This window comes from Falco peregrinus, chromosome 2 (assembly GCF_023634155.1).
Source record: "Falco peregrinus isolate bFalPer1 chromosome 2, bFalPer1.pri, whole genome shotgun sequence".
Taxonomy (NCBI): domain Eukaryota; kingdom Metazoa; phylum Chordata; class Aves; order Falconiformes; family Falconidae; genus Falco; species Falco peregrinus.
The window spans coordinates 114024288-114040495 of record NC_073722.1 but is presented as its reverse complement, the minus strand read 5'-3'; the positions used below and the strand labels follow the sequence as shown (position 1 = coordinate 114040495).

Sequence of the window (16208 nt, the reverse complement as noted above, 5' to 3'; positions counted from 1 at the left end):
CAGCCAGCCTGCACCCCAACACCCAACCAGGCGTGCCAGGAGCAGTACCCAGCAGACATCATGCTGCAGCCAAGAACTGTTATCTCTCAGATGTAATGATCGAGCTCTGAAATGTCCACAGACTCCACTTGGTACCCACAGCTGGAGAGAAGCGTACACTCGCCCGCATCTCCAGCCACAGCAATCACATACTCACAAAGATGCACATCTCTCCTTTGGGTGCTCCTCAAGCACTGCGAGTGCTGGAGCAAAGCCAGCATTGCTGGGTTCGGTTCTGCTCAGGAATTCATTCTTAATGTCACCCTGGAGGTCAAACTTAAGTGAGGAAGAAATCCTGTGCTTGGCCAAGGAGCCAGCATGGCCACCACCAGCGGAGTGACTTCTGTGGCACCTCCCATGAGTACAAAGAACACGCACAACCCAGTGAGCAGCATGGGTTCACGGCGTTTCACAGCATGCTAGCCTCACGCTCGGCTTGGGAGCGTTGCAGATCAAGTGGAAATCCCCTCTACCTCTGAAAGGAAATCTCAGAGCCAGGCTCTTTCCAGTGCAAGTGAAAAGTTACTATTTACTTAGCCAGGGCACATTTTACTACCCAGGAGGAAGGAAAGGGAACTTGGCATGTGCAAATTAACCCTCCAAGCAACCTCTTCCAGCTACCCGTGCTGGCGGTGGGCACTAACTGCATCAAACCTATAGCAGAGCTGCCTCCCCAGACACACACGCACATTGCTTATGAGTTATTCCCAGCTGCACACTGGCCAGGGCTGAGCACCATCACATGGAGTGCACGGCAAGCCCGGCTGATGGTTATACAACCTGGGCTGCTGCCAAAGCGCAGAGCTGGGATCTTCAACAGGAATGTAATCCCGCTGTGGCCTCACTGCCTGCGCATCCGATTAAAGGAAGAGTCTCCTGGTTTTCCAGTTTCAGTGAAAGCAAACCATTCCGTGGAGCTCCACACCCTCTAGTGGGGATTGGAGACTGGCACACTGAGGAGATGCTCTCAAATCCTTCAGCACTGAGTTTGATTCAAGATTGTATTACCCCTACAGATCCCCAAAGTACATCTAGACAGCACTACACATCACCAGCATGTGACTGCCCCGGGCACAAGTGTCAGCGTAGAAGTAGCTTTATACGCCTACTTTACTGTATGCACACTGGCAGCATGTTAAAAGCCTTTCTACTTTGTTCATGCACAGTATCAAGTATTAAATATGAAGAAAGGAAGAAAGTCAAGTCTGAGAACCAGATTTTATTTATGTTTACCATCTAGTTCAGCAAAACTACTATCTAGAACCTAAAAAGACCGCACAGGTATTAACCAAACTGCAAGGGCAGCACTCTCACCATCCTGCAGAACGATCTTCTGGTCCAGGCACCTGAAAAGAAACAACCAGGACATTCAGCCACAGTGAGCAAGCTGCAGGGAAAACTGGGCCCTGGCACTGTAGCTGCTCAGCATGTGCATCAGGTTATCAGACACCACAAGGCTGTCACACAGCTCATGATGCAGGGCCCTCCTGCAAACAGTTATGTTACAGGTTAACTGAAATGAGAAAATGCTTTATTGTTCAAAAGTTAAGTTGACAGGACAATACTTGGTCAAATGACTTTGTTTTTAAAATGAAGATTCTTCTCTGACTTATATCCAACTTTTCCCTCCTTTTATTAGAGACCTGACAAGTCTGAAGTACAGCAACACTTACAAATTTTCAAGCTTTCTGTTTAAGGGATAAATACAGCTCATTTTCCAGGTGCAACTAAGATCAGGACATTTGCAATCACCCTGTCTAGGGCTCCAAACACTCTGTTCTGACAGCCCATGTGGATGAAAATACCAATTTGTGACCCAGGGAAGACTGACATTAGTGAAAGGGAAATGCTTGTTGAAATAATAAACCAGACAAAGGATGTCAGTTTGCAGTAGTACACAAGCAAAATGTCTTCTAACTGCAGCCTGAGACTGTCAGACCTCTGCCCACATCACTTCAACATCAGGAGACAAAGCAGAAAGGCAGAACTGGTTGCAAACTCCAAGAGTGTGACTTTGCATCCTGCGAACAGAGTGCAGCTTTTCTGGGTGCAGGAGGTATTGCCCAGTGAGGGTGTTAAGACAGAAATCCAGCTAAAGCTAGAGACCACTGTCCTACACAGATCAGTCTTCTCTGGATCAACATCAACTGAAACACCTAAGAGAAGCAGCATCCCAACCCCAACTCTCCTCAAAATCCTTCCTGACAGCATTTCTACCATGAAAACTTCCAATAGCACACCAATTACCACTTTTGTCTCCAATTCCTTCCCAGCTGGTGGGAAGGTGCTCTCAAGCCTGCAGTGTCACAGTAAAATAAGGCTGCCAGATTAATCCAAGCACACATGCCTGATCATTCCAGGCATGGGAACATGACTGCATTTCTGCTGAAATGGCCACAACACACAGCCCAGAGCTTATACTGCATCATGTGGCACAGCATTAACCTCCTAGACTGGTCTGAGCCAGCAAAGCGAGCTCATACAGGTCAGTGTTGTGTCACAGGAATGCAGCATTTGTGTCTGGCACCAGAAGGCCCCAAGCTAGAGATGCTACCTCATTTCTGCTGAGGGGCACAGTATAAACAGTGTTTCTTCAAAAATACACTTCATACTGTTGTGGTTACCCTGGCAGAATCAGATGATGAACAAGTACGTGTGACACAAAGAATTAACACTGAGCTTGTTAAACCATCAGGCTCCCAGATTAACACCCCACTAAAATCATCAGGGGCAGTTCACAGATTTGGTTAAAACAGCATGGAAACAGACAGAGCAAGAGCATATTAGAGCTCCCAAGACAGACACATAGATCACACTCTTCTAGCTCACGTGCTGCCGGTGTGCAGTATCCCATTTTAAAGATTTGGTTAGAAATACAGCATTTGGCAGCTTCTTCATGGCCACCATGCATACTGTGAGTTCTACAGCACAGCTCCCATGCAAAACAAAGCCACTGCAGTGAGGAGGAAAGGGGGGGGGGGGGGGGGGGGGGAGGCAGAAAAAAAAAAATTTCCCTCCCCCAAACTACAGAGTCCTCTCCCTCTCAACCTATGATACTGTTAGCTTTCCCATAACTTCATTCACGTGCTAGAGGGTTGCTTATTTTCCTCCTCTTAGCTTGTTTTTGCTGCTTTATTGAGTTAAATCTGCTCACAGATAAGCCTGGCAAATCCCAATGCCAGGTCACGGTAAGCAAAGGAAGCATTCTGCTGGGACTGGGGGCAGGGAGGGTCTCCCATTTTAGCTACAATGAAGTATTAATTCATTCACAGGCAAAACTTCCCTGAGAGAGCTGACTGATCACTGCCAGATCACTTGCAGTCACACACAAAACAGTCTGATGGTAAAGCTGGTTTAAGGAGCACCTTCTTCCTCCTAATCATATGGCAGCTCCTCAGCTGTACAAGAGCAACCATGTGGGGTGACCTTGCTGTGAGCCAGATCACCCAACCCACACAAGTGGAAAAAACACCTTTTTTTTTTTTTTCTTCAAAGAGTTGTCAGAAGCCAGGATCACTTTGGTATCAGGTTCACAGCACAGGCCCTTCCCACACTTGTGAGAGCATGTGCCCACCTCAGCTGTGACCCCAGCTGCACTCCACAGCTGTAGGAGAAAAAACAAACAGCAAAGCAATCACAGATATAAGGAGAGAAAAAAGTACACAACTTCCAACAAAGCCTTATGATTTGCTCAAGTAAAGAAACCACCTTATCAGTATTCCTTAAAATGTGGGTAAGAAAGTTTTAGAATTCAAAAAATATCTAGGGAAGTCAGGTGAAAAAACGTATGAGCAATGTATCATTAAGTTCTGTTTTCCATACCTGTGAAACTTGTCTGGAAAGGAAGGGCAGTATCAGTTTAAGTTTTCTAGAAAGTTTTCAAAAGATGATTCAGTATACATTAAGAAAACTAACCTAACAGCTGTTTTTCCTTGGCTTGGGGCGGGGGGGAAGGTGTTGTATGCAGTATCATACATGACCATCAAAATGCTGCATGAATGCTCACACCTGTTACTGCACAAGATAAGCCCCAGCATGGAGCCCACCTGGGAGCTGATCTCGGGCACGGGTGAGGCTGACTGGTACAAGGCTGGGCCCGCTGGCCCCACCACCCAGCAGCCCTTCCCCAGCCCTGCGCTGGCTGCAGCGCCGGCAGCCCCCTGGTGCCCCCCACCCAGGAGTGTGGCACTGGGCTCACCCGGTTCTCACCTCACCAACGGAGCTAGTGCCGCCATAACCACCAGTGTCACCGTCGGGGCTGCGGCTCCGCTGGGGCAGAGCCCTCCCCGGAAACCCTCCACGGGACACAAACCTGCGGATATTCGAAAACATTAAGGAAAAACCATAGTCCTGGCCCCTGTGCTTTTCGCACCCTGAGCCCCCCCTGCCCCAGCCACGCACCCCCCCCGGCCCTTCCAGCCCTTGGACCCAGCTCGGCTCTTCCCCCGCTCCCCCGCTCCATGGGACTGCCCCCCGGTGCGGGCTCCAACCCCTCCCGCATGGAGGAACCGCCCGGCGGGTCTGTGCCCCGCACAGCGCCCCAGCTCTCCTACCGCCCCCCCTCCCTGCCCCCAGCCCCCACCGCAACACTACAGCCCGCCCCTCAGGCCCTCACGAACCCCCACACTGGATCCCAAACCCCCTTTGGCCCCCCCACAGCCCCCCGTACCCCCCTCCCCAGCCCCCACTGCCCCGCATCGTCCCCCGGCCCCACTACACCCCACAATACACGCCCAGCCCTATACCCTGTCCCTCAGCCCCCGCTGCGCCCCAGCTCCCCCGGCCCGGCCCGACCACGAGGCCCGGCGCAGCCGGAAGCGCAACGGCCACAGAAACCACCGAGGTGACGCGCGGGCCAGAACGCCTCGCAGAGCACTTCCGGCCTCCCGCAGTCCTCCAAGCACCGCCTTAAAGGGCCAGCCTGGCCCCGGTCGTCGTTATGGCAACCGGCGGGCCCCGGGCCAGGCTCGGGGGCGGGCAGCCGGGTGGCGAGTGTCCGGGACGCAGGGCAGAGCCATCCCGGGGCGCTGGGCCTTGCACGCTGCCTCTGGCGGTAAGGCGCCGTGCCCTCCCCCGCAGCCGTGCCTGGCCCCGGGGCCGCAGCAGGGCCGGGCCCCACAGTCCGGCCCTTCCCCCGAAACTGGCGGGGCGAGAGCCGGGAACTCGGCGGAGGGGCTCGGGGGAGGCAGCTGTGACCCCGGCCCGCTCGGGGGCCGGCCCGGTGGCTGCGGGTTTTGGTTCCCCAGAGGGGCACAACCGCAGCACATGGCGGGGCCGGAGGCGGCTCTGGGCCGGTGTTGGCAGCGCACTGGCATTAATACGGAGTAAATCAGTATTTAGATCGAATTCCCGGTTGATGGTTTTTGAGGCTGCCTGTTTACGTTGAATTGTGCGTCTCTTCCAGTGGCTCTGACAGCTCCGCTCCTGGTGAAGCGTGAGAGGCTTTTCAGCGTGAATAAAGGTATCTTACTCATGTAATTTAATCACAAATTTCCCTCCAAGACATTTCAGTGTGAATAGCCCAACAGAAGAAAAACACCACAACGCACATGCAGTAGCTTTCTCCCTGATTAAAAATGAATAAGCACATTGTTTTATTTCTGCAATAACGCATTTTAGCAGACCTTTTATAAAATATGCATACAGATCTAAATCATACATGCAAAACCTGGGCAGGAAGAGCAGCTGGTAAAGCCAAGCCAACCACCGCTAGCAAACGCTGGCTTTCAGGTTGCCCATGAAACCATCGTGTGGCCTCTTGGTGCAGGCACATTCAAACAAGGGGCTTGAATGACACGGTGACAACTTGTTGTCCCACGAGCTCAGCCCCACACTGTGCGAGGGCAGATCAGCCCCCATCACCCCGCATGCTGAGCAGGTAATTCAATACTCTGGTTTCTCATTAGTCAGTGTGCAGCCCAAGCCATGAGGTCTGCATGCTGCTCAGAGCCTGCTCAGAATACTAAACTGTTCATTTTCTTGTGATGTTTCTTCTGGCTTTTGTAAATATACAGACGGAGTGTTTTACAAATACCAAGGAATGGCTTTCCAGTCCCTATGAAATCAGAGGTCGTGATCCCCATTTTGTACACGGAATTGTGATGCAAAGGGATGAATGAAAACATAAGGACTCACAGATTCAAGGAGTTTACTTTGCAAAATGCGCTTCTGCGCTTTTCAGGGTACAAAGCCCTTTCCTTCTGCCCCTTGACCAGTGGTCACAAGGCGAGGGATATTCCCCTCTCCCAACACAGCCCAGGTTTTCCTATGTTGCTGGTTTAATGTTGGATGTGGTAATGCTCAGTGGGTTTTTCCCATATGATCGCAGTGAAATCCTTTTTATGGTGTCAGAAGGCATCCAGAGCATGGTGGAAGAGCCCTGCAGGCAGTCTGCCCAGGGCTGGACCCTGGAACGTCATGTGCAGTGGCCACATGAGGCTCCTTGCAGGGCTGGATGAGCCAGCGAGGCTGTGCAGGCACCCTGGGCACCCTCACAAAAGATGAGCTTTTCCAACTGAATCAGAGGGGCCTCACAACCTTGTTTAACACCACCCTGGCAGGGAGGTGCAGGAAGCAGCTGGACAGCCTGCTCCAAACAGACAGATCCTTCCCTCTGGAGCAGCACATCAGGGTGGCACAGGGGCATGTGCATGCAGAGCCTGAAAGCAAAAGCATTTCATGATCAATGCTGCAAACGGTGCACCTGCTGCACACGTTTGCTGTGTCCCCCTTCCCTTACACACCCATTTTTGTCTCTCCTCTTTGTTGCAGCACTGCTGACAGGAGCCACAGGGCCATGCAGATGCCCAGCAGCAACTGATAGGCTGCCACACACCCCCATGCTTTCATTTTTCCTTGGTGTGATACTGCCAGGGATGTAGCCAGCTTTAATGTTATGTATCTCATTTATACAGCTGAACCTGTGCTGTCTGGCTGATGGCAGGGACAGCTCTGAAAACAAACTAATTCTTTTTTTTTTTCCTTTTTGATAAAAGAAAACATTACCTCTCTGAGATTTACACACTAGATCAAGCATAAACCTGAATTATCTCCCTCTTCTTTTCCTCCAAGGAGCAGATAATAGGTAGATCTATCCATCCGTCTGCTTTGTTACATGTCGCCCTGCTTGGCAGCATTTCTGTTGCTATTAAACCATGCTCATCCCCCTTGACATTTAAAGGGCCGTTATATGATTACTGTCACAGTCTCGTACGTGGATCCTTAAACCAATTCTCTCCTTCTCTTCCCACTGATGATGGATTTCCTCGTTTATGCCATAGTAATTTGTTTTTCTCATGCTGTGCTTCAGCAAAATGCTTTCAGTGTCAACTGTGGTTTTCTGTACAGCCCTTCCCCACAGTGCCACGTTACAACTGAGCAGCTCAGGGCAAATTTGAGCTGCCCTGTCTTTAAACAGTGTTAGCAAAACAAAATAGTGTGTGCCTTCAGGAGCCTGATCACGCCGGGGTTGGACCTTCTGGTTTTGGAGTCACTATTGCAGTAGTGTGAAACATCACTGACCACAATCCTGTGATTCCTGTTGATGGGGCCATTGGCTACCATGGCTGGTCCATCGCCCCCATGCAGAATATCCCATGGGACCCATGGACGTCAGCTTCATGGCAAGGAGCACGTGGCATCTGAAAGCAGGGAGCTGTGACTTCCTGCCTTTTGGGGAGCAGAGGGTGGGAAGCACTATCAGCTCAAGGGTTTGCAGCTCATCAGTCAGGCCAGCACACACATGGGGAGAACATGCAGACCAGACAGTTTGCTGCCAGCAGAGCTTTTCCACATGATTTGCAAAGGGGAGAAACATTTCAGTGCGCCAGCTTCTGAAAGCAAAGTTCCTTCTGGCGTCTCCCATGTTCTTTGGCAAGGTCAGAAACGCTGAGCGTGGTACCCAGCTCCACTGGGTTTTTTTTTACCAGAAAGTTCATCTCATACACGTCCAGGCACTGAGTGAAATGGGTAAAAACACTTGACAGAGAGTTTGAAACGTAAAGCTGAGCCCTTGTCCCATACATCAGTTTGTACTTTGGGTATCTCTCGTGTGAAAACCTGGCTCTGTGCGTGCTCCCAGCCCACTCCCACCACAAACAAACTGCCTGTCCTAGGGCTGCTCACACTGAGCGACTTCACCTACCCTCCTGAGCAGGACCATCAATGCACTCCGGTTCCTGCCGCCTTGGGAATGGGCTGTGAGTGGGGCTACCCTGGCCCATCTTGCACTTGGAAAATGCAGCCAGCAGAGATCAAAATGCAAGTGAATGAGCATCTCCCTGGATGGAGAGCGTCACAGCTGGTCGGATGACCGGTCATGTCACCTGGACAGCTGAGCCCAAGGCACTCGAAGCATGGACATCTACCCTGCCATGGGGCTGCAGTGCTGCTGAGCTGAAAGCTTGGGGATCTCTGGCTTAACCTGAAAAACAAAGTGAAAATTTCCCACTCCACAGAGCTCAGTTGTTTCTAGAATTACTCCCATCAGCATCTCTGCTGTTCCCAATCCGCTGCCACAGAGAAGATTGCAGACGTTCATGTATCTTATGAATCACTATTCAAACCCGCTTGCTTGTAAAGAAACATCCTTGACCAAATCCAGCTGTGCTGGGGAAAGATATTTTCTCTCTCAGGCACTTGTCACTGTCCCCAGCTGGAGGTTTCTCTCCCATCAACCTGCCAGCAAGGCAGTTTGCACAATTCAGGTGGAACCAGCTGGGCTGGTGTCCTCTACTCCGAAGATGATAAATATGAGAGCAGGCAACCCGATGGGAGCACTGGGGTGGCCAGGCATGCTGCTGATCATGGCACATCCACGCTGCTGTCTCCCACCTGCTGGGGGCTTTTTGGAAGAATAACTCATTGTGGCAAAATTTCTACCAGATCCAGTATCGTATGGCTGTGCTTCTCTCATATTAGCTGTATCAGGTATTATTTATCCTCCAGCAGACAGCATCAAGCTTCCAAGCAGTATGTCATGAAGCTTGACTAATTTCTCAGGCACCGACTAACTGTACCTAGCCCTGAGCTCCTCTCTGCTGCCTGGTGGCTCAGCATCACGTGCATGAATTAACACCTGCAGAACAGCATCCTCAGACCTTTTCACAGAGCTGAAACAAACTCCAAAGTGGGATGGTGAGCCCTCTCCAAAGTGCCCAACCAGCACATCTGTGTCCATGTCACAAGCTGTTGCAGGATGCTAACTCCTTCCACCAGCACAGCTGGATCTCAGAGGTGATGTTCGTTGGCTGTATGCTTGCCTGCAGGCCAGGACTCAACACCAGCAGTTATTCATCTGGTCCTCCCATGAAAACTGTGCAACAAGGACTGCTCTGTGGGCTGGCAGTGAGGTGTTTAGCATGCCTGCAAACTCTGGGGGTAGTAACCATCTTTAACTGCAGTGGGCCCCTGTCTGAGCAGGAGGAAGGCTGGGCAGTGCACAGACCAGCGGTAGCTGGGGCCAGCCCTGAAAGGACCATGGCAGTGCCTGTTGTTCTGTGCTCAGGGACCCATGCTCTGAAATGCCTTTGAAATACTCCAGAGCACTTGGTCCTTTTCCACTCGGGAGCTCCCAGTACCCCCTGCAAGTGGGGTTAAGTCCCAGCAGCAGACAGGCAACTGGAGGCACACCCGGCTCCGATCACTGAAACTACCCCAGGGAAGTTCCTTTGTATTGCTTTGTGGGGACCAGCGCTGACACCCTCTTGCTCTGCAAGACCCACAGCCCTAGATGTCCCCTGTCCCCAGCCAGGCACTGCTACTGCTCACAGACCCCCCCCGTGCCCCCGGCTGCCCCCCACCCCCCACCCTGACAAGCTGCTGGCTGCAGCCATGTGGGAGACATCCAACGCAGGCTCCTTGGATGAGTTGGTGCCCTTTGCAGTCTCCTTCTGTCACATACCTATAGAGTTTGGCCAATTTGCATTACAAACGTGGTATAAACGTCAAAATTAGCCACATCCACATCTTATTTTCACTTCAGACTCTAATTGCATCATTTGACTCTAACTTGCCTTTGCAAATAGCTGGAGCCTGGCATGCTGGGGACGTCGCCTTGCTGGATCCCCAGGGCTGTGCTCTGAGAGCCCAACATCCATCTTACTTACAGCTGCCCGAGAGCTCCTGCCTTTCCTGCAGATGTAATTAGCAGCGCTGCCACTGCTGCCTGGTACAAATGGGCCCAGAGAAGAGAGGAAAACACATGTTGAGCCAGGAGAGAGACCTGCATGGCAGCCCAGGGAAGCAGGTGGCCTCTTCTGCATGCCAAGAGGGAAAGTGAGGCAGAAACAGCCAGGGGTCTGGCTCTCTGTTGCAGATCTACACTGCAGATCTGGGTTCCCGGTGCCACCCTTGTGTCACTTTGGTTTGCACAATTTCTCGTGGAGGGCTGTAAGAACGCTCAGGGTGGTTTTGCAGAGACACACGCAGGGGTGAGAGGTGGCTCCAAGCCCTGGTCTCATCCAGACTTAGTCATGCACTGCATTCCTCCTCCTGCTGAGCTGTGGATAAACCCTATATAAAACCTACATAAACCCACCTTCTGCTCTCCGTGATGGCCCCACTGGCTGCAGCCATTGCTTCCTGTGAGGCACAGTTTGGGCTTGTATCTAAATGTTTCAGAACCCTTAAAGCATCACATTTCATTTAATTCTGCAAATGCAAATGAGGATTTGCAAGAAACCATTTGATTCACTGGTTCATCCTTTATTTTGGCAGATAGCATCAGTTAAATGCCTGCTTATTTCTGCTTTGTGAGAACAATATAAACCACTTAAGTACACATACAAGATAGACTGATCTGTAAGTGCTTATGAGCTGTTTGATTTACTGAGGTGTCTTTATCTTTGCTGAGTATCTTACAGAGTAATTTATTATTTAGCAGTAAATTAAAGCAGAGGGTCTGTGATTTTCAACAACAGAAATTAATATCCCAGCACTCTTTTGTACCATATATATCTATAATTTACAGCACTGAAATCAGTGAGATAGAGCTGCGAGACGATCTGTTTCCCCTTCTCCCTTGTTACCTCCTGATTAGTGCTGTACAGGGGGAAATAAAAAATGGTCTCGCAGAAGAGACACTCAAGTCAGCGAGGGATATTTTTAAATTAAAAGTCCAGTTTTTGTGGCTCTCGTGAGATCCCCTTCACTTCCCCCTCTGCCCTCCCACACATATCACTTCTGCATAATAGATTGAACGTGCTGCAACCTCGCCTCGAGACTGCTGATTTTTCCCCTCACTGGTTCTGTCCTCAGGGTTAAATAACAATAACAATAATTAATTATAATAATTAATAATAATAACGACGACAACAACAACAATAATAATAATTCTTCCACCCGCAAGCCTTGCAAACAGAGGCTGTGGGGTGCTCTGCACACCCATTTGTGGTGGAGGGGTGGCCGTGGCACCTGCAGAGTTGGAGGAGGCAGTGGCTATCTGGAGACATGGGTGACAGCGAGGACAGAGCTCTTCCTGCTGAGGCTCCACAGACTTATAAAGTCTGTGGGTGATTTTAGGAACAAGGGTGGGGGTATCACATTAGAGAAAAATAAAAAACCCTTTTTTATACTGGCAACCCTGTCCTTTGGGTCTGGGCCAGCTTGCCACCAGCAGCCTGGTGCCACGTTCAAGTGCAATAACATGGCCAGAAAGTTTTATGGGCTGTGTCGGGCTCCACTTGACACAAAGAAGCTAATAATTTATAGCAATCTCGTGTACTACAAAGGCAAAACACGTCCCTCTTGGATGTAGCTCTGCAAGCCGCAGGGATAAATCAGCTCCAGCAGGGAGCGAATATGAGAAAAGCAGAGAAATGACCCCAAACTTTCCACTTGGCTTCTCTGGAAGGAGAAGAGCGAAGGGCCCTGCAAATGCCCCCCTGGCACGGATCATGTCTTGGCCGGCCCATACAGGCGCCCAGGCTATGCCAGGGTTTCTGAGCCCTGCCTGCAGTGAACCACATGCCCACATGAACCCCCCATCCTTCTGGAGCCCACCTGGGCTGCAGAGTAACAAGGCTGTGCACCCCTGAGCTGTGAGGGAATGGGGTTGCCCCCCGGGAGCCGTGCGGACCCATCTGGGTGGTGGCAGGGGTGCACTTACCAGCCACTCCTTGTGTCACCAATGAACTGAGGTCTCTGCACAGCAAGGTCCCCATGTCTGGGGCCTTCACAGGGTCAGGATTTGTGCTTTTGACCAAGAAATCCATCTTCTGGAATAATCCCAGGAAATTCAGCACTACCCTCAGTGCTGCTGGCCAGGAATGGCACTCATGGGCACTACAGATGCTTTCCACCTCTCTAACCACCGCCCTGACCCACCAGCCATCACGTTGGAGCAGCACAAGGCAGCCTCCCAGCATCTACCAGAGGTGGTCCACTGCACCAGCGACCAGGCTGCCACCACACCAGGACCAGTGCCACTCTTGCTGCAATGCTGCGCGGTGTTCTGCCACAAGAACTGGACTTCCCAGCCTGGAAACCCTGCAGCATTGGATGGGATGAGACACCCCATCACCTTGTTTTCATCGTACTGGCTTGTCACAGTTCCCTAGGCAGCCAGCTGGCTGGACCGCTGCCCAATTATACATGTGCCCTTCAATTTCTCAGCTAAATTAAGAGAGTTTGTCTTGCAGTGAACCAAATAAAAAGGAGGAAAGACATCAGGAAATTCAGCCTCTAACAAGTCACGCTTTCCCCCTCTGTTCTTTTTAATGTGAAGAAATTTCCAAGGAGAAACCGTTTCAGTATTATTTGTCTTTGTTTTGGGGAAGAAAAGCAAGCTGATTAAAAGCAAACATAAAGTAAGAGCTGTGAGGTCCCAGAGGCTCCCTTGCAGGAGTTCAAAGGGAAAAAAAGAATAAAAATCTGGAAGCGTTAGAGCAAGACATTTAAGCTTTGAAGATCGTATCAGTTATGGATGAATTAAAACACACAATAATTAGCACTGAAAACTACAATACCTGAAGAGACGGGGAAAACTGGTTTCTTCGTGCTCATCAGGTCCTCCCAGGGATGCTCATACCAGGCTGGGTTTATGGTCCAGGCACTCACATCATCGCTGGCAAAGTCTGTGCATCACAGCTGAGCCGCACCAGCTGGGATAAGGGTTATTGTTGGGGAACATGCTGCTGTTTGCATTGCTTGGGACTACAGCCCACCCTCGGACCCCCGGAGCGGGGACAAGGACAGGGACAGCAGTGCTCTGTGCTCCCCCCAGGGCCTGCACTAGGCCACAAGATGATGTGACCTGGAGGTGGAGATAAGGTGGGAGAACAAAACTCCTGTGTGAGAGTTGGGAGGCACCTGAAGCTTATCTCCTCTGCACCTGCCAGTTGAAGATTACAGGCTTTTATTTTCTTCTTCCCAGTGACAAGGAAAAAAAGAGATATAGGGAAAAAACCCGTCCTGCATGCTAAACATAAGCCTCAAATAAATCATGGCTATGTTATTCCATTAAAAAAGCACTTAGCTTCAAGCTTCGAATACCTTGGGCCTTAAGATGCTGAGCTCCGACTGCAGTGAGCAATGGGAACATACGTCTGCCAGCTGTTGTTGCCTCCTACCTCCTTGGCAAGGAGGTTTGGCCTTCCCTCTTCGTGCAGATTTTTTTTGACAGAGCCACTTGACATCAGATCTACCCAGGGGCTAATTTGCTTGAAAATCAGCAGATTAGATTAGGTAGCCCTGTAGATCAGGGATCACGGGCATGGAGGGGGGTCCCAGCTCTACAAGAGTTTCACCTTCCCCTTTGGAGTCAGGTTGGGCTCCCCTCACTCCGCTCCTCCTGCCCTCGAGTTGGGAACGGGGCTTTTGAGCTGCTGATTATTACCTAAACTCTGCAGAAAAGGGATGGCTGGACCATTGTGGTCTGATAGTCCTCCGAGGGCAGTGAATTGACCAAATCGCTAGCAGATGAATAGGAAGGAACTGCTTTCCTGCATGCACACACACAGCCGGGGCAGCGATAAGGATGTTCAGTGGGAAATAAAAAACTCAGGCAGATTCCTATCAGATAATGTGTTCCTGTATAAGTGATTCTCAGCAGCGTGGAGCCTGAGGTGGGCTCTGTAGCACTTCAAGAGGGAAGTTCAGAACAGAATAGATCAAAAAAAGCTATAAAACCTCGTTTGCACTGCAACAAAATTAATCAGGTTTCATTTTTTTGGTGGAGGTAAAATTAGCGCAGGCAGCAAGGGTCGGCTCCAACCCCAAGAGCCACTCCACCGTGGGCAGTGCTGAGGGATGGGTTGTGCTGGGTGGCTGCAGCAGCTCAGGTTTTACAAACTGGGTTTATGGGTGCAGGGAAACATCATCCATTATCCCTGGGGGGGTAACAAGATCAGGTGGCATTTCACCTCCCTCCATGGAGAGAAAACCACCTCTGTGGAGCTGGGCACATCCCAGCCCCTCCAGCCTCAACATTCTCCACTCTCCGGAGCTGTCCCTCCTGCTCCTTTTTTCTCCCCCCGCCCCCCCTTTACAGCCTTTAGCTGGAGTCAAGCAGAGCCAGGACAGCTCCTCCTGCCAGAACTTTTTGTTCCTTTAGACGAGAAAGATAAGAGAAAGCCTTCTGACTGATGCCTCCAGTAGCATGTTTCAAAGCCCTTCCTTGCTCTGGAGGGCAGCCATGCTCTTGGCTGCTGGAGGAGTGGGGAGAACAGCGACAGAGTGGGTAACCTGCAGCCGACAAAGGTTGCTGTTATATTTAAAAAGCCCCGGAGCAAATCTTTTCACCCTGGACTATATATTTAGAAAGCCTTTCACCCTAGACTATTTAATGACTCCTGCTGCATGCCTCAGATTAGCAAACACATTGCTCCTTTTTCCCTGAGCACAAGGGAGGATGAAGCTTCTCCCTCCCGCCTCCATAATCTCAGATAAAAAGAGTGAACCAAGCAGGTACAGGGGACGAAGCCATGTGCCCCCTCCCCACCTTGACGTCCCCATCTGCAGAGCCAAGGTAGTGGCGGGTACATTATTTGCAAATTCCCTTGCTTGGTGTGTGCAGCAGGGGGGTGGCTTTCCCCAGGGGGTAGCATCCCACTGGCGATGGGGACCTGCAGGAAAAGCTGCCCCCTTCGTTTGTCTTCAAGCAGGCACCCCCCCGCCAGCCCTAAGTGTCCCCATTGCCGCTAGATGTCAGTGAAGACTGGAGCTGCGGCTTCGCTTGGGAAGGGCTGGTCCTGGCAGCAGTGCCGGGGGAGCAAAAGCGGGGTCCTTGGATATGGGCATCCCACTGTACCCCTCCTGCAAGGCTTGGGGACACCTAGTGTGACCTGCCACCTGCAGGCGTGAGTTCAGAAGTTTCCCCTGCGTCTCCTGAGGGATATGAAGGGGAAACCTCCAAACCTCGTGGCCAAGGGTACCAGCAGTCCCAATTACCCATCTCAGGCATTAAGCAGACAGCATCCTTCAGCCAAGCAGGCAACTGCTCCTCCTTAAGCAAAAAAACGGCATGGGAAAGCAGCAAGGGAAAGCAACCAGGCAGTTTCTTTGAAGGATGTGCTACAAGCAGCTCATTAGCTTTCAAAGAAGGGTGGGATGCAGGGTTTTTCTGAGGAAGCTCCATGAACTGTCCCGCAGGCTGGCATGGGGCGAGCTGTGGGGTCAGCTGTACCCTATGCCTGAGCTCTGCCCTGTCCCCAAAGCCCTGTTACTGGCAATAATGTATCAGCTATTTAACATTCCCCTAAAAGCATCCACCCTTTCCCAAGTTGGTTGTTTAACAACCTCCTAAAAGCATCCTCCCCTTCCCAAGTCTTGCCAGATCCTTTACCATTGCAACAGGTTTCCCCCCGAGCATGAAGGGCTATTCCAGCTTTCTCCCTGTGGATGGGCCATGTCACAGCCCTGAGCCAAGCAGGGGTGCTCAGGGAGCGAGCGGGGCAGAGGGCAGCCCCCAGCCCGGCTGCTCCGATTGATCTGAACCCGCATCCTCCATCCTCGGAGATCCAGACCAGCAGCTTTGCTGCTCCACAACTGCAACGTCCACATGAGAGTAGCTCCCCTCTCCAGCAAGCTAGGCTCACAGCATTGAAACATAATAAATAAATAACAAATGCCTTACTTTTATGGGAAGTGGGGAATAGTGATGTCACTGAGCCAAGCGGAGCAATTTGATTTTGCTCTTTCTGAATTATGATGCATTGGCTTCAGCCTCCCAG

General features: G+C 51.1%; 1 protein-coding gene and 1 non-coding gene across 2 annotated transcripts; both read right to left on the bottom strand.

Annotated features, from left to right (window-relative positions):
* Positions 1–1238: 1238 nt before the first annotated feature.
* Positions 1239–5306, bottom strand: LOC114010971 (alpha-protein kinase 3-like). The gene is made up of 4 exons (XM_055795112.1): positions 5159–5306; positions 4785–4946; positions 4249–4351; positions 1239–1385 (listed from the first exon to the last, which is right to left on the bottom strand). Exons 1-4 carry the CDS (start codon positions 5304–5306, stop codon positions 1304–1306), a joined length of 495 nt encoding a protein of 164 aa, XP_055651087.1. The 3' UTR covers positions 1239–1303.
* Positions 3995–4174, bottom strand: LOC114010978 (small Cajal body-specific RNA 16). Its single transcript, XR_003552680.2, has one exon. It is a non-coding gene; the product is annotated as a small Cajal body-specific RNA 16 (non-coding RNA).
* Positions 5307–16208: the final 10902 nt, after the last annotated feature.